Consider the following 22,288-nt stretch of genomic DNA (forward strand, 5'->3'; position numbering starts at 1 on the left):
GAATACGTTGTCAGAAAAAATTAAAGAATAAAACAAACATATGACTGCTGTCACCATCGTGTTTCAGCATTTTGGGGGGTGATTTTAATTGATACAATAAGAACAAAGTAAGAAATATCAGGAGAGCAAAAATCTTATTTGCACATTATCATCTAACAAAATCTAGGATGTTCATGAAGGTGGCCAGATTCATAATATACATATAAAACAAATAAAAACAAGTCCTGGGGATGCAATGTATAGCATAGTGACTACAGTTGCTGTAGTAGTGTATATTTGAAAGTTACTAAGAGAGTAGATCTTAAACATTCCCATTGCAAGAAAAAAATTGTAACTGTGTGGTGATAGATGTTAACTAGGTTTATTGTGGTGATGTTAACTAGGTTAACTAGGTGATAGATCATTTCACAATATATGCATATATTGAATCATTATATGTCAATTAAATTTATTTTTGTATATACCCACACATATAAACAAATAGCTTATCTTTTTACCAGCAGTAGCCAATTAGTTGTATCGACCAGGATATATGTAAAAGGCTACTGGTTGCAGCATTATTTTAAGTAGCAAAAGAAAAAAAAATGTTCATTTTTAGGATATTGATACCATTGATAAATGAGAATAGCATGTTAGAGAACAGTATTTATAGAATGGGCATGCTTTTGTTTCAGAAAACATGTCATTGTGTGTAAATGACCACTTACAGGGGTGCCTGGGTGGCTTAATCGGTTAAGCGTCTGCCCAACTCAGGTCATGATCCTAGGATCCTGGGATCGCCCCATGTCGGGCTCCTCGCTCAGCGGAGAGCCTGCTTCTCCCTCTCCTTCTGCCTCCCACTCCCCCTGCTTGTGTGGGCGCACTCTCCTCCTCTGTCAAATAAAATCTTTTTTTTTAAAATGATCACTTATATGTAGAGAAAAATCCATAAAGGTGATGACCAAGCCACTAAATAGTTTGCCTCTGGAGATACGGGGCTAGGGTATTTCATTTAACTTGATAATCTGATAGGTTAGTTAAATTTTTTATTACAAACAGCTGTTTTTGTATTATTTATTTATTTATTTATTTGTTTTTTAAATTTTATTTTATTGAGAGAGACAGAGAGAGAGTATGAGAGAGGAGGGTCAGAGAGAGAAGCAGACCCCCTGCTGAGCAGGGAGCCCGATGCGGGACTTGATCCTGGACTCCAGGATCATGACCTGAGCCGAAGGCAGTCGCTTAACCAACTGAGCCACCCAGGCGCCCCGCTGTTGTTTTTGTATTAATAACAATTTTAAATTACTTGTAGGTATCAGAGAGTCTTGAAAGTCAGCTATGAAGTTCAGATTTTTGCTGGGTTAGTGAGAGCCATTAATTTATTACAAAATTTACAATTATGTGCCATGCGTTAAGTTTAAGTGTATTATACTAGAATGCCTAACACATGGTTGATTCCTAAATGTCACTTATTCCCTTTGTCCTACTTTGAATTGAGTGATAGTGTTATTTTCAAAGAAGGAAATACCTTTTGGCAGTAAAATGAGCAGTCTCTAAGGTATTACAACTAGTAAATGGTAAAGCTAAATTTCAATGCTCTTCTCAGTATTTCTCAATAGCTGTAATCAGAGCTATTCTTCAAATTAGCTACACAGTTGATAAAATAGAGTAAGAGAAAGATAAAGTAGGAGATTGGATTTGTTTAACATAGGACCAAAGTGTGAGAGGTGATAACCAAGAAATAGGGTGAAAAAATGGGGAATGGGGGTTGGAGGAGAGAGGATCTATTTGGATATGTTATCTAAAGGTCTTTGTGAATGACCTGCTATTGAGGTAAGAGGGATGATAGGTGAAGAACCAGTGGTGACTCAAATTATGAAACATTGGTTAATTGCTCTTGGTTGTACCATCACAAACAATACCAGAGGAAAAAGAAATAAATGTAAAGGGGAATTGATGAATTTGGGTTTATGCATGTCTTGATGACTAATATTGTCATTTACAGATACAGAAGACCTTAGGCAAACATATTTCCTTAGACCCATGCCATTAATGACTTGAAATAAAACTGAATAATTCTATTTTATTTTCAGCAGCAGGGAGTACAGCAGACAGCCCCTCCTCACCAGGCAGTGCAGTATTCACTTCCACAGACATCAGCCTCCAGTGAGGCCACTACTGCACAACCAGTCAGTCAGTCTCAAGCTCCACAGGTCTTGCCTCCAGTATCAGTTGGAAAACAGGTAAACTCTCAATTTCTACAGAGATGCTAAAAACGAATCTCCATATAACTTTTTTCATGGATAGGTTTCTATCTTCTCTAATGGTGAAATACCAAATTTGGCTATATTCACCCCAGAAGTGAATTGACAGTTGTTCCTTTTGTGCACATGCATTGGTTAATATAAATAGGTACGTACTGACAGCATTCACAATCCAAAAATGTTTAACTTTTAGGTTTATTAGTCTAAAGGCCGTTTGACAGGTATTTGAACTGGTGGGTTAAATAACAGTGCTTATTGAATGAACCTGAACATTTTCTAGAATTGCGTCAGCGATAGCTGACATTCTAGGTTTACAACTATGCTGTATTTTTCGTGTAGATTTATGCATTTTTTCCTCCTCCATTGCCCACTGACAGTAAGTCATAAAAACCCCTTTATATAGAATGGTGTTTGTTCTAAGTCGTCCTTTTAATCACTTGGAAAGTGCCCTTTGGAAGGTATAGTCTATTGAATGACCTTTTTTGACTTTAACATTGGGACTTGTCCTTGTATTTTGGCACAGTGTATTGTTTCTATCATATTTCAGACAGATACTGTAATTGTAAAATGCACCATTATTTTATGTAGCCAAGTACTGACACACCATTAATTGCAAGATATATCTCAGTTTCACAAATGTTAAAATGACCAGGTGGTAGAGAGGGATGATTGCATCCTAGAATCAGTGAAATACAGTACTTATATACCTACTTTCATGGCCAATGTTAGGCTTCAGAATTGTAGAAGCAACATGGATTGGAATCTAATTCCAGGGAGGAGGAATTCATTTGAAGTCCAGTAACTACTATAATAGCAGTCATAGATTTAGTGACAACAAACATGCCAAAAGATTAGGGTATGTGAAATATATCTAAATAAATCTGTAAAAAAAAAAAACAAAAAAAACCCTTTGCCTATGGAAGTGTCCTCTTCTTATTGTTAAATGAAGAAGCATGAGCAAAATTTCTACAACAGAAGATTTGAAACAGCCAGTCTATCAGCCTCTTTGTCTCCTATTATCCTTTCCCTATTCTTGTGTGGCAAATTAACTTACACTAATGTATGCAGGGTTTTGGGGGGGTTTTTTTTCCCTTCTTTTTGGCTAATACATAAATCTTGCTTTTGGCAGCCTTGCTTTTTTTTTTTTTTTTTTTTTTAAAGTCTGTCTGTTTTGTTTTTCTTTACCTTCCCAGCTTCCAGTTTCCCAGCCAGTACCAACTATCCAAGGCGAACCTCAGATCCCAGTTGCGACACAACCCTCAGTTGTTCCAGTTCACTCTGGTGCTCATTTCCTCCCTGTGGGACAGCCACTCTCTACTTCCTTACTCCCTCAGTACCCTGTCTCTCAGATTCCCATATCAACTCCTCATGTGTCTGCGGCTCAGACAGGTTTCTCATCCCTTCCCATTACGATGGCAGCTGGCATTAATCAGCCTCTGCTCACCTTGGCTTCATCTGCTACAGCAGCTGGGATCCCAGGGGGACCAACTGTGGTTCCTAGTCAGCTTCCAACCCTTCTGCAGCCTGTGACTCAGCTGCCAAGTCAGGTTCACCCACAACTTCTGCAACCAGCAGTTCAGTCCATGGGAATACCAGCTAACCTTGGACAAGCTGCTGAGGTTCCACTTCCCTCTGGAGATGTTCTATACCAGGTATTGTGTTGGCTAGCAAAAAGGAGGGCACCAGAGGGTTTGATTCTAATAGTAGACCATCAAGGACTTGAAAGCCTAATAGTTGAATATCAAAGTAACTAGCAATAACAAAGGTGTAGCTGATATCAACTAGAGAAGCTAATAGAGTAAAATTCAGAGAAAAGATAGGGTAATGATGTCTGATGATTCATTTCCATTTTTCTTAAGACATTTCTTAGAGAAAGATGGTTCTGTTCTATTTGATGTAAGCTGACTGAATGCTAGATATGGCTAATAATATATTATATCAGGGTACTCTTTTTTTTTTTTTTATAGGTAGGGTAAATAGAGTAGCCAACGTGGTACCAATAAAAAGCTTCAGATTATCCTGTTATGATATGACTAGAATGACTGATACCTTGAAGAGTTTTTGCATTCTCCCACTTAAGATTACCTAGAAAGTTGATATTTTTCTAAAAAGAATTATGTTTGGGGGCGCCTGGGTGGCTCAGTTGTTAAGTGTCTGCCTTTGGCTCAGGTCATGATCCCAGGGTCCTGGGATCGAGCCCCGCATCAGGCTCCCCACTCCCTCTGCCCCTCCCCCTGCTTGTGTTCCCTCTCTCACTGTGTCTCTCTCTGTCAAATAAGTAAAATCTTTAAGAAAAAAAAAAAAAGAATTATGTTTGTTCCTCCTGTTTAATCTCCAGGAGGGCAAAACCCAGCAATTTATAGTTGTAGAGTACTGTCCCCCAAATTGAAACCGGTCTACCATTTCAAGAATCATGTTTAAATCTTCTTTAAATTATTAGAGATTGGGCTACTACTATTCTTCTTTGCTGTGTGCTTTTTTTGTTGGGGTCTTTGGGGGGTTTTTTTTGGTGTTTTTTTTGTTTGGTTTGTTTGTTGGGTTTTTTTATGCATGTCTTACTGTTTTGCTAATTTGATGACCCAACCTGCACTAACTCACCTTCCTCATTTCTGTCACAGGGCTTTCCACCTCGACTGCCACCACAATACCCAGGAGATTCAAATATTGCTCCCTCTTCCAGCGTGGCTTCTATTTGCATCCCTTCTACAGTCCTATCCCCTCCCATGCCGACAGAAGCACTAGCTACACCGGGTTACTTTCCTACAGTGGTGCAGCCTTTTGTGGAATCAAACCTTTTGGTTTCTGTGGGCAGTATAGGAGGACAGGTTCAAGTGTCCCAGCCAGCAGTGAGTTTAGCACAGCAAGCCCCCACTACATCCTCCCAGCAAGCAGCTCTGGAGGTAAATGGAATTACTGCATGTTTATATATAAAACATATATACACATGGGATAATTTGACAAAGAAAAAACATAGGTTCCCCTGTTTTAGAACTCAGTTGGAGACTATTTTCAAACTAACTTCTAAATGACTTTTTCTTCCAGCAGAATGAAATGCCAATGTGGGGGCCTTGTTGCCACTGGCTGTTCTGTTGGGAAGTGAGTGTGCCTTGGAGAAGATTAACCCTATTAGCACTTCACTTCTCTAGCTAGTACTTTAGCCATTATTCTTGTCCTTTCACAAAGTCTTGCCATTGGCAGTCATAAAAGTATCTTATCCTGCTGTGCTCCCAATAATCATTTTTGCCCTACTAGGAGAAAGATCTGAATCTTTGCACTTTGCTCTGCCTGCCCTGTTGCACACTTCTAGGAAGATGCTGGCTGCATGCAAGTTGTACTTTCTCACTACCTAGCAGCTATGTCGGCTGATGTCACACCATGCAGTCGATACCAGAGCCTTAGTTTTAGAAACTTCCTTTGGAATTTTAAGACCACTGTCTCTAGATGCTGAATACTGAGAATACTAGTAAATTTAGTGCTGCTAGGACTTAGACGGGGGGATAAGGAAAAATAAAAAAAGAGTAGCTTATTGGAGATAATGAATAACAAATAAAATGTGTTACTGCCAAGAGTTGCATTATTCTCTCTATTTACAGAGTACTCAGGGAGTCTCTCAAGTTGCTCCTCCAGAGCCGGTTCCAGTGGCACAAGCACAGCCTACCACTTTGGTCTCCTCTATAGACAGGTATGTAAAAGTAAATTCTCCTTCCTTGCCTGGCAGGTAGGATGATCTAAAACTTCAAAATATTAAACCTTTAGGGTGCCTGGGTGGCTCAGTTGGTTAAGCGACTGCCTTCGGCTCAGGTCATGATCCTGGAGTCCCTGGATCGAGTCCCACATCGGGCTCTCTGCTCAGCAGGGAGTCTGCTTCTCCCTCTGACCCTCCCCCCTCTCATGTGCTCTCTCTCTCTCTATCTCATTCTCTCTCAAATAATAAATAAATAAAATCTTTAAAAAAAAAAAACAAAATATTAAACCTTTAAACACTTAACTTTTTTTTTTTCTCCGAAGTGCACATTCAGATGTTGCTTCAGGAATGAGTGATGGCAATGAGAATGTCCCATCATCCAGTGGAAGGCATGAAGGGAGAACTGCAAAACGGCATTATCGAAAATCTGTTAGAAGTCGCTCTCGTCATGAAAAGACTTCACGTCCAAAATTAAGAATTTTGAATGTAAGTTTTACTAATTTGTGGGTTTCGTATAGTTACTTAATATCATTTAAATATCTCCAAGGCTCAGGTGTATTGATGAAAGTTTGGAATTTTCTAATCACCCAATAATATTGGTAAATTCCATATTTTTATAGTAAGACATTTATTTACCTTTTAGAAAAAGAGTTTTAATTTGTAGAACAGAGACTTTACATTCCTTCCAGACCCTTCAGTGGAAGATGAGGAAGTAGCCCAAGGGCTGGTATTTTCTTAATGTTTTCTTGCTACCAGTTTAAGAGGTAAATACCAACAAGTCTTTAAGTGGTAACATCAGGCTTAAGTTCAAGTGATAATCTGCATTCTTTTCTCAAATTCAGTAACAGCATTGAATATGGCTTCTGCAATATTAAGTACCTTTTTTTTTTCTTTTTAGGTTTCAAATAAAGGAGACCGGGTAGTAGAATGTCAGTTAGAGACTCATAATCGGAAAATGGTTACATTCAAATTCGATTTAGATGGTGACAATCCTGAGGAGATAGCAACAATTATGGTATGTCTGCATTTGGAGCTCCAGATTTTGCTTTAGTACTTTTTCAGTATCCACTGCCCTAAGAAAATGTGCAGTATTTTGTAATCTCTTTTGACAGTTATGTATTTATTTCAACGTGAATATAATTAGCTCAACGTGAATATAATTAGCACACCAAACATGGGATTTAGAGATATTTTTGTCTAGGACATGTCTAACTCTAGGTATTGAAGAACTAACTTACATAGCAAGTAGATAATGATACAGGTGGTATGCAGATAGGACAAAAGTCATGAATAAGTAGCAACTGGAATGACTTAAAACATGAGTAACACTGTACTAAACAGACTGACATCACATTTCTTCTGCAGGTGAACAATGACTTTATTCTAGCAATGGAGAGAGAGTCATTTGTGGATCAAGTACGAGAAATTATTGAAAAAGCTGATGAAATGCTCAGTGAGGATGTCAGTGTGGAACCAGAGGGTGACCAGGGATTGGAGAGTCTGCAAGGAAAGGATGACTATGGCTTTGCAGGTTCTCAAGTAAGTTCACCATTCCCATAGAGAAGCTTTGTTTAATTAAAATAATGCTGTGGTGTTAAATCTGCTATGCACAATGGTCAGTGATACCACATTATATTTATGACTGAGATTATCAAACATTTATGTTCTCTTTGCATGTGGCCATTTGCTTTGCCCAATCTTTAAGATAGTGTTTGAGAATGAATTTGATCACTTTTGTTTGTTGTAGAAATTGGAAGGAGAGTTCAAACAACCAATTCCTGCATCTTCCATGCCACAGCAAATAGGTGAATTTCTTTTCTTTCCATGTTTGCTTTTACCTTTGACCTAAGAAGTTGTATGTATACTCATAATGAAATCTTGAAATCTCATGTTGGTGACAATATATAAATAATGCAATTACGTGGTTTCTTTTTAACCAGGCATTCCTACCAGTTCTTTAACCCAAGTTGTTCATTCTGCTGGAAGACGGTTTATAGTGAGTCCTGTGCCAGAAAGTCGATTACGAGAATCAAAAGTTTTCACTAGTGAAATATCAGATACAGGTAAGGAATTGCTTCTACCACAAACTTCTATTACTCCTACAGTATCTCTGCTATATTGGAAGTTTGGTTATCAAGCAGTACAAATGATGACATAGACAATAAAGAAGAGTAGAAAGTTAAGATTATAAACAATAGACAAACATATGGGGGAGGGAAATAGATGATGAATAGGGAGGATTAAAAGACAAGAACCATCGCTTCTCGGCCTTTTGGCTAAGATCAAGTGTAAAAGACAAGAGCCAGAGAGGAGAAGGTACTAGATGCAGCCTGTGTAATAGATACTGTATCCATACAGTAGTATGTGTTCGTTTCTCCATTTAGGATTATTGTAGATGCTTTGTGGTGACTTGTTTTTCCTTTTTTCCTCTTTATTAAATTTTTTTGCCCCTAGAAATAGATCTTCATACAAGCTAACTTATTTTGATCAAACTGCTCTTTTACTTTGCTGTTTTAGAGCCTGTCATTTCCTTAGAAGTTTTAAACCTTGTTGGTATGTGGCAGTGTTGGTAATCGCAAAATAGATTGTTAGGACAATTTTGAATCCACCCTTTTAAAATGGACTGGTTCTGAATTTTGTGTTTTCCTTTGCAGTTGCTGCCTCTACTTCTCACGGCGCTGGAATGAACTTGTCTCACTCTGCTTCATCCCTTAGCCTACAGCAGGCCTTTTCTGAACTTAGACATGCCCAAATGACAGAAGGGCCCAACACGGCACCTCCCAACTTCAGTCATACAGGACCAACATTTCCAGTAGTCCCTCCTTCCATGAGTAGCATCGCTGGAGTCCCAGCCACAGCAGCAGCCACACCTTCAGTATCAGTCCCTGCAGCTAGCAGCCCCCTTACTGACATTTCCACATCAGTAATTCAGTCTGAGATTCCAGTGCCCACTGAAACAGGGATCGGTGGAGTTGCCACCTGCGCAGGTGTGATGCCCTCGAGTGGTCTCCCTGTCCCACCTGTATCTGAATCACCAATATTTCCCACTGTGGTTTCGAGCATCACAGTACCTGCAGTTGTCTCGGTATCAGCAACATCCCAGCCAGTTCAGGCTCCCACATCTGGGAGCGCGGTTTCCAGCATAGGCACTTTGCCCTCTCTGCCGGCTGCAGCAACTTTAGCCCCTGCAGGGGGCAGTGCTGCCGCGCCGGGTGCTAAGCCCGCACCTGTACCGTCGCAGCAGGTGGCAGGCAGTGCTGCTGGCGCAGCCACATTAGCCTCTCTTCCTGCCACCGCTCCGTTCCCAAGCTTAGCTTCACAGCCGTCTCTTCAGCTTAGCAGTAGCACCTCTGCTCCGACTCCAGCTGAAACAGTGGTGGTTAGTGCACACTCACTAGATAGAACATCTCACAGTAGTACAACTGGATTGCCTTTGTCCCTCTCTGCATCACCGTCTCCCTCCCCTGGAGCAGGATTGTCTACTTCCGTTTCTCAGCCTGGTGGGATGCATCCTTTGATCACCCCATCAGCTATAGCTTCTACTCCTGCCCTTCCTCAAGCAGCAGGACCTACTTCTACACCTTCATTACCCCAAGTACCTGGTGTCCTACCCTTGGTACAGCCTATTGCCAGCGTGCCTGCCGTGCAGCAGACACTAATTCACAGTCAGCCTCAACCAGCTTTACTTCCCAACCAGCCCCACACTCACTGCCCTGAAATAGATGCCGACTCACAGCCCAAAGCTCCTGGAATTGATGACATAAAGACTCTAGAGGAAAAGCTGCGGTCTCTCTTTAGTGAACACAGCTCATCTGGAGCCCAACATACGTCTGTCTCACTGGAGACTTCACTGGTAGGAGAGACCACTGTCACACCAGGCATCCCAACCACCGCTGTTGCACCAAGCAAGCTCATGACTTCCACTACAAGTACATGCTTACCACCAACCAGTTTGCCACTGGGTACACCTGGTTTGTCAGTTACGCCAGTGGTCCCACCTGGGCAGGTTTCTACCCCAGTCAGCTATGTGTCAGCCCCAGTCAGCGCGACACCAGGAGCGAAAGCTGGACCTGCTCCGTCGAAGCCACCTTTAACTAAAGCTCCAGTAAGATTCTTGTTCTGAAATAATTTGATAAATATGATCATTCTTCCCCCCACGCCCATAAGTGCATTTTTTCAACTCAGCCTTGCAAAGTAGAAATGTAGTTATAAAGACAGCCTGGCCTGTATTAGACATTCGGTATTTATTAAATAATTTGAAAATGATTTTAGGATATATGGACGTTGAACACAAGATGCTTTTGTCTTTTGAAATATGGCAGGATTTGGGGATTAATTATACTGCCTGGTTTTCTAAGGATGTATAATAGGTACAACACAGACGTCTCTTCCTAACTGGTACCAGCTAAAGAAATCTGTCTCTCAAAAGGAAGCTGAATGCTTCTGCTAGCAATTACACAGAGCGCTAGCAGTTCACAGCCTTTGTTTCAGTGAGAATGAAGCAGAAGCAAACTTTCTGCTTTGCTTAGATTCCACAGATACACAATTTGGGGGTTATAAAAAATTGGAAGCTGGCGATGAATTTCATACAGAGGAAAAAAGACTCTAATCCTAGGAATAAAATAACTAAAATATGTTTTCTCATTCTGCTGTGGTGGATTTCCTCTCATTCTGCCGTCTTCAGTCTCCCTGATCTGCTCCAAGTAACAAGATTGTGTTTTTTCTACTATATTCTGTGCTTCACTCATCTTTCTGCTTTGCCATTGACTGTAAAATTCTTTTTATAGTAGGATAATAATAGAGGCTGTGTACAAATTGTTTACTAGTAATAGTATCCTGATGACTTTTGTTATCAGACTTGACCTTTGGTTATTTCTGAACTGTATTGTTTTCTCAGAAAAATGTTTTAGGAAAAGCCAGATGATACTATGCCAAAACAGTGGCTCAAGAATACTGGACTATGCCTCTCATGTCCTTAAAGCCTTTGATTCTCTTTTCCCTAGGGAATAACCTTTTACTAAATTTTGCTATTCATTTTATTGGTATGCAGTAGTAACCCCTATAACACTATCATGGTTATAATGTCCTTTATTTAAGATAGATACCAGAATATAAGCTAGGTGACAAGCATGTCTTAACTATAGATATATTTTACTCTTACGTCTCTACATTGGAATTAATTGATTTGCTCTCCAGTATGCAGTCTTTACTCTTAGTGTCTCATGGACTTGAATTTCCCTTCATTGTCTGTAGGTGCTGCCAGTGGGTACTGAACTTCCAGCTGGTACTCCACCCAGCGAGCAGCTGCCACCTTTTCCAGGACCTTCACTAACTCAGGTGCCCTGCCCCAAGACTTGGCAGATTTCTTTTTGTACCCCTACTTTTCTTTCACAAAGCTTACTTAAATTCTCCATTGCATGATCTTGGCTTCTGGCTTCTCTTTGGTTTTGACTTAGTAACAACTTTCTTTTAAAACAGTATAGGTAATTATCTAGGCCCTATTTAAAGTAAGAAGCTTCATAGTTCTCTTGTTCATAATATTGCTTCAAGTCCTCTAGAAAACATTTGATATTAATACTTCTTCATATTTTAGGAAGGAAGAAAATGGCAAGGTTTACATTTTACCAGACAAATATAATTCTTCTCATTCACAGTTTTGTGGAGTGAAATTGCATCTAAGGACTGAGATTAGGTTCTAGACTACTCTGGAAGTAAAAACTTACAAGTAATCAAAATTAACTTTGAAAGTTCCTTAAGAAAAGATACCACACTGATAACTGATAATGCCCCTTTTCTGTGAGCTCAACCAGTTTTTTCTTGAATGTTTGACATTTCTTTCATTGACAACCTAATAAAGTAATTGACTTATGTATAGGTGGATATAAGGGTCATGCTTCATGAAAAATACATATTATATCTTTCAGTACAAAACCCACACAGCTCAATTAACATGAGATTACTCATACAGAAACTGAAACCAGTGACATGAATATTAATTCGCTATCTCACGCTCAGTTCTGATCATTGGGTAGAACTGCCTGCAATATTTAAATTACCATTTCCCTTTCCCACCCTACTCCACCACCCCACACATTTAGTTGAATACCCATAAAGAAAGTACTTACTATGAATTCATTATAATGCTTCTGCCTTGAGACAGAGTAGTAAACATTGAAACTAAATCAGTGATTTATTTTAAAATTGTATCTAAGGAAAACATGATAAATTTCTAACTTGAGAAGTCTGACTTTATCCCTACTTATGTAATCCTAGATGTACAGTAGAACATAACTTAAAGAACTTGCCAGAATAAAGTAATAACTCCAAAGAGAACTCAATCCATCAGCCACTAAATTTTGGAAAAAATACATTGTGAAATTCTGTAAATTAGGGGTTTTACACCTATTTTCTCTTAAAAACATACATTGAGACTCCTAAGGGGGCTCAAATGTGACACAAAAGAGCAAATAAGATGGGGAGGGGGTGGTGAGGGTAAGTGGATAATGCCTGTATATAGAGGAAGGAAGATAAAGCCGCAGAAGAATGGGTTGATAGAAGCCAATAGATAGATGTGGGATTACCGTCTGTGTCAAAGGTAAAAAGTTAACGGCCTTGGGGTGGATGGTAGTAAGACGTGGTTAACAGGATGGAATGTCCAAACCTCCAGTGCCTTCTTGCTGCAATCTGTAGGGTGTAAGAAGTATAGATTATTAAGACTTAAAGAAATACGGGCGCCTAGGTGGCTCAGTCATTAAGCGTCTGCCTTCGGCTCAGGTCATGGTCCCAGGGTCCTGGGATCAAGTCCCGCTTCGGGCTCCCTGCTCCGCGGGAAGCCTGCTTCTCCCTCTCCCACTCCCCCTGCTTGTGTTCCCTCTCTCGCTGTGTCTCTCTCTGTCAAATAAATAAATAAAATCTTAAAAAAAAAAAAAAAAAGACTTAAATATCCCTTGATAGTGACAGGATATATTAATGCCATTCATAAAGACAAGTTCTCAGAAAGATGTACCAAACTGAAAGGAAAATAGGGGAACATGTGATAGAATTAATCTACTGATAGATCTTGATACATTTATCTGAATTTTTTTAAAGATTTTATTTATTTGAGAAAGGGAGGCAGAGAGAGTGACAGAAATACAGCAAGAGAGAACACGAGCAGGGAGGAGAGGGAGAAGCAGACTACCCGCTGAGCAGGGAGCTGACACGGGGCTCCATCCCTGGACCCTGGGATCATGACCTGAGCCAAAGGCAGATGCCTAACTGACTGAGCCACCCAGGCGTCCCTATCAGAATGTTTTTAAAGAGAGGACAAATAGAAACTTTTCTATCACTTCAAGTAACATCAAACATAGAAGGTAAGAAGACTTCAAAACTGTAAAAACATAAATGTAACTGAATTTCTCTTAGGCTTGGGAAATTGACATAAATCATTTAAGCAATGTACATTAAATTTAGCATATTGAGTTTTATATTCAGTGAATAGATAATATGTTGTGTCAATCTAAAGCATCAAACAGTATTCGTATATAGATTGGCTATATATAGTGGCTCTGACTATGCCAAAGACCTCTATTTATTGTGCTTGTTTTCATTCAGTCCCAGCAGCCTCTGGAAGATCTTGATGCTCAGTTGAGAAGAACACTTAGTCCAGAGACTATTGCGGTGACATCCACAGTTGGTGTAAGTTTTGAAAATCTTGATGACATCTTTCCATAATCCTAATATATTATATTCCTAGAGGATACTGTAACCTATTAATACCGTTAACACCTACAGAGTTAAAAGTATTAATTCAGAGTCTTTGCTTGTTCCAGCAAACAGAAATAAGGCAGATGAATGTAAGATTAACAACTGACCCAGTGGTGTGATTGTGGAAAAGATTTTATTTATTTGAAAGGTACTTTTCTTGTCTTACCTCTGGCTAGAATTACACCATAGATCAATCCTATGGATTTTGCATTTATGCTTTGGAGGAAGCTGTACTTTTTTTTTTTTTTTTTTTTAAGATTTCATTTATTTGACAGAGATAAAGTGAGAGAGGGAACACAAGCAGGGGGAGTGGGAGAGGGAGAAGCAGGCTTCCTGCTGAGCAGGGAGCCTGATGCAGGGCTCAATCCCAGGACCCTGAGATCATGACCTGAGCCAAAGGCAGACGCTGTAATGACTGAGCCACCCAGGTGCCCCGGAAGCTGTACTTTAAGTAAAAAGTTTTAACTTCTTCCTTTTAAGCTTGTGACACAATGTTCTGATTAAAACTATTTTTCTTTGGGGGCACCTGGGTGGCTCAGTCGTTAAGGGCACACCTTTGTTTCAGGTCATGATCCCAGGGTCCTGGGATCGAGCCCCGCATTGGGCTCCCCGCTCAGCGGGAAGCCTGCTTTTCCCTCTCCCACTCCCCCTGTTTGTGTTCCCTCTCTCGCTGTGTCTCTCTCTTTGTCAAATAAATAAATAAAATCTTAAAAATGTATATTTTTTTTCTATGAATACTCAAGTTAAACACTAAGTATCCCATGAGAAAAATGAAGAAAACAATATAGAAACAACTCAGGATTTCTTCCTTTTAAAAACTTTTTTAGGGGCACTTGGTTGGCTCAGATGGTTAAGCGTCTGCCTTCGGCTCAGGTCGTGATCCCAGGGTCCTGGGATCGAGCCCCGCATCGGGCTCCCTGCTTGGTGGGGAGCCTGCTTCTCCCTCTCCCTTTACTGTTACCCCTGCTTGTGCTCTCTCGCTCTGTCAAATAAATAAATAAAATCTTTAATTAAAAAAAAACCTTTTTTTTTTTACATCAGACTTCTTTTTAGGCTGAAAAAAAAAAAAAGAAAACTCCCTTGGATGTAAGTGTTTCTTCACATATACTATATTTCTTTTGCCCTTTATAAAGACCAGAGGCAAGGCAGCATGACAAAAGTTTAAAGAGCGACTGAAGCTAAAGATTTTATGGTATCTATGTGTATGTTTTGCAGCCTGTGTCCATGATGGCTCCAACAGCAGTTGCAGAAGCAGGAGCACAGCCTCAGAAGGATGGTGAGAAGCATCCTCCTTCTTATGTACCATTTCCAGTCCTCTCTATAATCGATCATAGGGGTTACTATTTCAAAGATTTTCTTAAGAATGTAGGTGTATTTGAGATAGTTTTAAAAAGCATTTTTATATATTTCATAACTGAGGAGCATCAATACTAATATCTAGACCATGTCATACTAGCAAATTAATGAATCTTTTATATTGTTTTTGTTTGTTTTCAAGGGGGACATGCAAAGGACAATGATAGTTTCTCGGAATAAGACCCTTTGTTGTTAGCTGGGCCAGATCCTTGCTAAGAGAGATAGGAAATTGAGGCAGGCATACATACAAAAGTTAATTTACCTTAACCTCTTGGCTTTTGTGACACTAGGTAGAGATAGAGATAATCTTAAATAACATGGATGGTAGAAATACAAATGTAAGATTTTAATCAGCTTAAGCATTTTTATCTATTTCTGGAGTCTTTAGAATTGGCATGTTCATATGTATATTCTCTTTAGGCATGTTTCCAGCTTAATTTTGTAAAAATAACCCATACCAACAATTTAAAATTTTCATGAGCATGCACTAGGTCATAAGTTCATATCAGCGACTTCTTTTCTAAAGTTTTATTGTGAATCTCTTTTCATGACATCACCAGTCCCCCAGAAACTAGGAAATTTAAAGCTTTTATTTTGTCACCTTTTCCCTTAGAACCATTTATATTCAAAAGTGGAAATAATTCAATATGAGCTGTACTTACTCAGTGTGATTTTGTAGAGCACTTGCTTAAATATTTTTCCTTTTTATATAGTTTATTCATTCTCCTCACTATCACCTACATAGATATATTTCCCTGTATAACTATTAGTAAGATTTACCTGGAATGCTCAGCTTTCTTTCTTCCTTAAATTCTAAATTTCACTTCAAACCTCTCTAAAATATTTTCAAGACAATTATCTTCTGAATTAGCTCTCTCATTTTAAAAGAAGTGACTTGAAAATCAGTGGAACAGACCAGAAAAGTCTAGAAATGGACAAACTGTAAGAGAATGTAGAATATGAAAAAGGTGGGCTTTCAACCAAAAAAAATTCCAAATGGATCAAAGATAGAAAGTGATACTGTAAAACAGTACTGTAACAAAACATAAAAGGAATCTTTTTCTTTTTCTTCTCCTTTTTCTTTTTTTTTAACTGTCTAGAGCAGGGTCAACAAACTTTCTGTAAAAGGCCAAGTATATGTTTCAGGTTTTGCTGGCTGTATAGTCTCTGTCGCAATTACTCGAATCTCCTATTGTAGCCCAAAAGCAGCATAGACGATACATGAATGAATGAGTTTTGCTCTGTAGTCTAACAGTATTTATTTACAGAAACAAGCTATGGGCTGAATTTGGTCCATGATCATAATTTGCTGATCCCTGATGCAGAGACCGGTGTTATTACTACATTTAATACTCAGCCCAGAAGCAGTAATAGATTCAAAATTTTCTTCATGGAAAAAATGCCATGAGGTCCAAAGATAATAAAAAACTGGGTTGGGGGGGATGTATTCATATCACAAAAAAGACTAGTAAGTGATAGGATTTCTTACCTCTCACTGGTAAATTCAGAAGTTTAATAGCCACTAGTGACTTGATACAACCTCTTTGGAGATCAGTTTAGTAATGTCTATCAAAGTTTTAAATGGGCATGATTCAGCATGTCCATTTTTAGGTATTTATTCCACAGATCTATAAGAAAATATTTGTTAGAGCACTTTTGTAATAGCAAGTTCTGAAAAACTTAAATGTCCATCAGCATAAGTCTGCTTAAAATGTGGTACATTTGCATACATATAGTAGGCAGACAAACCTAAAACACTATGCAGCCATTTAAAAGAATGAGACAACGATATGGAATGCTGTCCAAGATACATTGTTAAAATATCAAAATCAGTGTTGTATAAAATACAACTTACTAGTTGTGTAAAATAAAGTGCTGGTATATGCCTACATTATCTCCAGGAAAAAAACCTCAAAGGGTTGTCCCTAGAGAGGAGGACGTAGGTGACTTTAAAGTTGCTCAAAACTACGTATCAGTGATTCTGACACCTCTACTTCTTGTTCTAGGATTTTGCCTAAGTATTGCCTAAACCAGTTTGTCATAGTGATTTTCATTTAAAAAGAAAAGACCCATTTGGGTCTTTAATATCCTAGGTAAAATCTCATCCTTTCTCTTCGTTTACTTAAATCTATCTATCTTTGAGTTAAAGAATGAGTAATTGAATTCTTACTGCCTGTTAACCATAGTTTTTGTAGTATCTCTTCTGTTGTCCTTGCCTCAAACAGTTTTCCTCACCTGATACATAGTTTTATTTTGCTGTATTTCTAGCCAAAGGGAAAGGAAGCTAACTAAAAAGAGATACTAATTTAAGTTCTTTTTCTCCTCCATGTACTTGTTTCAGTTTCTCATATTGTAGAAGGTCCTGTCCTAGCAACTAGTTCAGGAACTGGTGTTTTCAAGATGGGACGATTTCAGGTAAGACAACCACTTTTCCTTGCCTTGATTTCCTCTTTGGGTGAATAGGTATATAATAAAATGATTACTTAACTTTGGGACATAATTGCCAATTTAATGATATATCTCTTTTGTATAGCTCTTTATCATTTTCCCCTCTTAAAAATAATACATGCAAAAAAAAAAAAATACATGCTGGGGTCCTTGGCTGGCTCAGTCAGAAGAGCGTGTGCCTCAGTCTCGGGGTCACGAGTTCGAGCCCCATGTTGGGGGAAGAGATTACTAAAAATAAGTAAGTAAGTAAACTTTAAAAAATGATAATAATACATGCCAATTAAAGAAAATATAGACTACTTAGTGTAGTAGAGAAACAGGAAATTATCTGCTCATCCCCCCACCTCCCTTCCCCATCCAGGATTACTTTTTAGGGTATGTGTTTCCTTCCATTCCTTTTTCTGTGCACATGTGTGTATCTACAGTTGACCCTGCTTCTTTGAATATTTCGTGGCTTTTCCCCCCATCTTTTGTTAGTCATTAGGTTGTTTCTGATTTTTCCAACATAGTAAAGTAACAGGAAACATTTTTGTATATAAAAACACTTTCCATGTTTAGGATAATTTTTTAGAATTAATTTCTGAAGTGAAAGTACTGACTGAGCATCAGGTGACACCATATCATTATATTTTCCCAGCTGGTCCAACTAGTGAAATTTTTTTTTTTTTAATTGCTTTCACAACTGCTTTCCAGTTATTCTCAGGATAGCACTGGGTGTTGGGGATAGTAGTGGATCCTCCTTATAGTCCCATTTGGTGTGTTGATTCTTGAAGCTTAGTTGGCATTTGTAGTTTTTATATTCACAAGCAACCTTCAAGATTCTATTCCCTGTTGTTATTTATATTTCCACAAAGACATAAATCTAAGTCCTGTGTATAACATGAGATATGAAAGTAAATTATTTACTTAGTAAGCTTAGCCAGCTGCTGAGAATCTGTATATCTAATCTATACATCTCAGTACAGATTTGTTGTTTTCTATAATGGTATTCCATTTATTTTCACAGTGAAGATGGAGGGACTTATGTAAAGACATACTTTCCGGGCACCTGGGTGGCTCAGTCAGTTGGGCGGCTGCCTTCGGCTCAGGTCATGATCCTGGAGTCCCGGGATCGAGTCCCGCATCGGGCTCCCTGCTCAGCGGGGAGTCTGGTTCTTCCTCTGACCCTCTTCCCTCTCATGCTCTCTCTCAAATAAATAAATAAAATCTTTAAAAAAAAAAAAAAAAAGACATACTTTCCATATGTAAAGACTTATGTAAAGACATCCCAGCCTATTCACTGGAAAATAAAGTAATTTACTTTTTTAAGATTTTATTTTTTAAGTAATCTGTACACCCAGTGTGGGACTTGAACTCAGAACCACGAGATCAGGAGTCACATGTTCTACTGACTAAGCCAGCTAGATACCCCTCAATTTTTTTTTAAGGGCCATTTTAAAAAATTGAATATTGGAGACTTTGTTTTTTAATCTCAGTTTGGTCTCTTTCTATCAGGTTTCAGTTGCAATGGATGATGTCCAAAAAGAGGGTAAAAATAAGTCAGAAGATACAAAGTCTGTTCATTTTGAATCCAGTACTTCAGAGTCCTCAGTGCTATCAAGTAGTAGTCCAGAAAGTACCCTGGTGAAGACAGAGCCTAATGGGATAACCATCCATGACATCTCATCAGATATGCCAGATAGTGCCCACAAAACTCCTGCGTTGGAAGCAAAGTCAGAAACTGGGCAGCCTACCAAGGTAGGACGTTTCCAGGTGACAACTACAGCAGACAAAGTAAGTCGTTTCTCTGTATCAAGAACTGAAGACAAGATCACTGAGGCAAAGAAAGAGGGGCCAACAGCATCTCCTCCTTTTATGGATTTGGAACAGGGTGTTCTCCCTGCTGTGATACCAAAGAAAGAAAAGCCTGAACTGTCAGAGCCTTCACATCTGAATGGGCCATCTTCTGACTTGGAGGCCGCCTTCCTTAGCAGGGATGTGGATGATGGTTCAGGTAGTCCACACTCCCCCCATCAGCTGAGCTCGAAGAGCCTGCCTATCCAGAATCTAAGTCAAAGCCTTAGTAATTCATTCAACTCCTCTTACATGAGTAGTGACAATGAGTCAGATATTGAAGATGAAGATTTAAAATTAGAGCTGCGAAGACTACGAGAAAAGTAAGTATATTTTCTTCTGTGAAAGAATAATGGCAGAACTGTGTTAAGACCTAGCTCCTGGTGCCTAGATTAGTATTCTTTTCACTGCAATATGCTTGTATCTCATTGCTTTTAAAGAGAGGGTGATATGCAAAAGCTAGTTATCTGAATGTAGTTCTCCTTTGGTCTCTTATATTTATAAGGACCCATAGCATTTCTACTTCTAGAACTTCTTCACCTTTTGTTATATTGTTGTTTTTGTTAATAGCGCTCTTTATCATTATTAACCTAATCTAATTTATTTACTAGTCTACCAAATGAATCCAGTAATGGCACTGGGATGTAGATTATGTTGGCAGGTTTTATAGGTCATATTTGATAAACTGGATCAAAGTAGCAATTCAGTACTCCTGTGTATAGCCTCCAAAGTCAGGAAACCTTTTCTCCTAACACATTGTCAACTTATTTGTTGTTGTTTAGGAGCTTATTGGAATTTGGCTTGGGTAATGGAGGCCAACAATATGAGATGACACACTAGAATTTCAAGGCAATAGAAATTAGGTTAAGTATACTGGGGTGGGGGGGAATTCATGAGTAAGTAATTACTTGAATGGAGGTTAAAGAATATGTTATTAAATCTTATTTGAACAAAAGTGGTTATAATGTTTTTGAATTATGTTTGGTTATCTTTCATAGGCATCTTAAAGAAATTCAAGACTTGCAGAGTCGCCAGAAGCATGAAATTGAATCTTTGTATACCAAACTGGGAAAGGTTCCCCCCGCTGTCATTATTCCCCCAGCTGCCCCCCTTTCAGGGAGAAGAAGGCGACCCACTAAAAGCAAAGGCAGCAAATCCAGTCGCAGCAGTTCCTTGGGGAATAAAAGCCCCCAGCTTTCAGGTAAAAAGCCATGGACCAGGTCAGCCTTGGCTGTCCCAGCTTTTGTTTCTGTCTCCAACTCTATATGTAACCTATTGAACATTTGTTGTTTTTGTTAAATTTCAAAGGAGTTTGACTTTCCTAATATTCTTGCTTCCTTGACTTTTACACTCTCCCTGTTTATAGTATCTCTTTTTGTTGAGTCTATGAAAGTAGACTGGATGAGTACAGTGGCTTGTTCCATTGTGATCCATATTACTATCTACTGGTAGCCATTTATGGTTGTCCTTAAAGATAAACAATTTAGCATTACCTGGTTACTCCTATAACTCACATTTCACCAAAATCACGGACAAATGAAAGAAAATACACTGTTCTTTGTTTAGTAAAGTTTAGGTAGATTTTTCCTTTCAATGAATGAATTACTCATAATTGCCGCTAGGATGACTGTAAATTTCATATATGTCTTAGGTGGTAATTTTCTTGATTAAAGTTATTTCATTTATCTATATTGAAGTAAAGAACTTGCTAGTGGTTGTAATAAAAAAATAGTTAAATCACAATATCTTGTAACTATCTTGTAACAAACTACACAGTTTGTCTACCCTTCAGTGAAATTATGATGTTAACAGATAATTAGTTGAAAAGTGAAAAAGCCTGAAATAAGTTTGTACCTCTATTTGTTCTCCAGGTCTAATATAAATATGTTGGAAAGCAGTTGTAAACTTCTTAGCAGCTTTCCATTCTCCTGGAAGCTTTCAGAAACCCAAACCTCTTCTCTAGCACATTAGAACCAATTCAGTAGTGGAAATGTGATTATAAGGGATATCAGCTAATTTAGATTCTGATCCCAATTTTGACATACTTTTTGAGTGGCCTTCTATTCCACCAATTAGTAGGGAACAGTCACGTTCGTCAATTTCAAGGCAGACGACTAGGAAATAAAAGCCACCTGCCACAAATAATTTTAAATATGCATTACTCTGTAATCACTTGTGTCAGTTTTGACAACACTTCTGTATTTGATCTGACACATGCTTGGAAAAAAGACTAAGCAGAGACTGCCCCCCACCAAACCTGTTGATGTCGTGCTCCAACTCAGTGTTTTATAATAGTGTTTAGGAAAGCGATCATGGAATTCTCTCATACCCACGGAATGTTCTCAGCTGAGACTTATGAACCTTCTAGGCTATCTAAAGCTACCTATAGCCCTAGTGCCTGTTGATTCTCATGTCATTCCTCACTTACCTTCCCGTGAGGGAGGCCTTTGTTCTTTGATCAGTTACAGCTTCTGACTTGTGATTAGTCACTTAGTGGGACACACTGGAGTAATGAGAATAGTGCCTATTAAGGGCAAGGGGAAAGCTGTACATGTTTCCTCATGCTGCTTTATCTTTTGGCAGGTAACCTGTCTGGTCAGAGTGCCACTTCAGTTTTGCACCCCCAGCAGACCCTCCACCCTCCTGGCAGCATCCCAGAGACTGGGCAGAATCAGCTGTTACAGCCCCTTAAGCCATCTCCCTCCAGTGACAACCTCTATTCAGCCTTTACCAGTGATGGTGCCATTTCAGTACCAAGCCTTTCTGCTCCAGGTCAAGGTAAGCAATCAAAGCAACCATTGTCTTCTAAAAACTGCAATATCTGTGGCAGAAGCCTGAAGAGGAACTGTTGTTAAGGTCAGTTGGAAAACCAGGTGACCAGAATATAGCCTGTCTGTTGTACCCTCACAGATCTTGAGCTGGAAGGGGAAGTTGAGTAATCATTAGATTAGATGAACTCATTGCTCTTATCAGATGA

At 38.9% G+C, this 22,288-nt stretch overlaps 1 protein-coding gene across 8 annotated transcripts in view; it reads left to right on the forward strand.

The window, feature by feature from the left end:
• Positions 1–22,288, forward strand: part of WNK1 (WNK lysine deficient protein kinase 1) — a 143,551-nt gene that overhangs the window by 111,355 nt on the left and 9,908 nt on the right. For 2 of the 8 annotated variants that reach the window (XM_045874096.3, XM_064591728.1), the window contains 17 exons: positions 2,073–2,222; positions 3,437–3,895; positions 4,862–5,143; positions 5,837–5,925; positions 6,252–6,414; positions 6,827–6,943; positions 7,294–7,467; positions 7,676–7,733; positions 7,869–7,991; positions 8,583–10,033; positions 11,182–11,265; positions 13,522–13,605; positions 14,890–14,950; positions 17,372–17,445; positions 18,973–19,634; positions 20,310–20,512; positions 21,895–22,089. In XM_045874096.3, coding sequence (XP_045730052.1) covers positions 2,073–2,222; positions 3,437–3,895; positions 4,862–5,143; positions 5,837–5,925; positions 6,252–6,414; positions 6,827–6,943; positions 7,294–7,467; positions 7,676–7,733; positions 7,869–7,991; positions 8,583–10,033; positions 11,182–11,265; positions 13,522–13,605; positions 14,890–14,950; positions 17,372–17,445; positions 18,973–19,634; positions 20,310–20,512; positions 21,895–22,089 — 4,429 coding nt within the window. The remainder of the gene's footprint in view (positions 1–2,072; positions 2,223–3,436; positions 3,896–4,861; positions 5,144–5,836; positions 5,926–6,251; positions 6,415–6,826; positions 6,944–7,293; positions 7,468–7,675; positions 7,734–7,868; positions 7,992–8,582; positions 10,034–11,181; positions 11,266–13,521; positions 13,606–14,889; positions 14,951–17,371; positions 17,446–18,972; positions 19,635–20,309; positions 20,513–21,894; positions 22,090–22,288) is intronic. The other 6 variants (XM_045874090.3, XM_064591729.1, XM_064591726.1 and 3 more) reach the window with 5 other exon arrangements.

This window comes from Mirounga angustirostris, unplaced genomic scaffold (genome assembly GCF_029215605.1).
Source record: "Mirounga angustirostris isolate CCGP_5_RB_7025 unplaced genomic scaffold, mMirAng1.0.hap1 SCAF_5, whole genome shotgun sequence".
NCBI lineage: Eukaryota > Metazoa > Chordata > Mammalia > Carnivora > Phocidae > Mirounga > Mirounga angustirostris.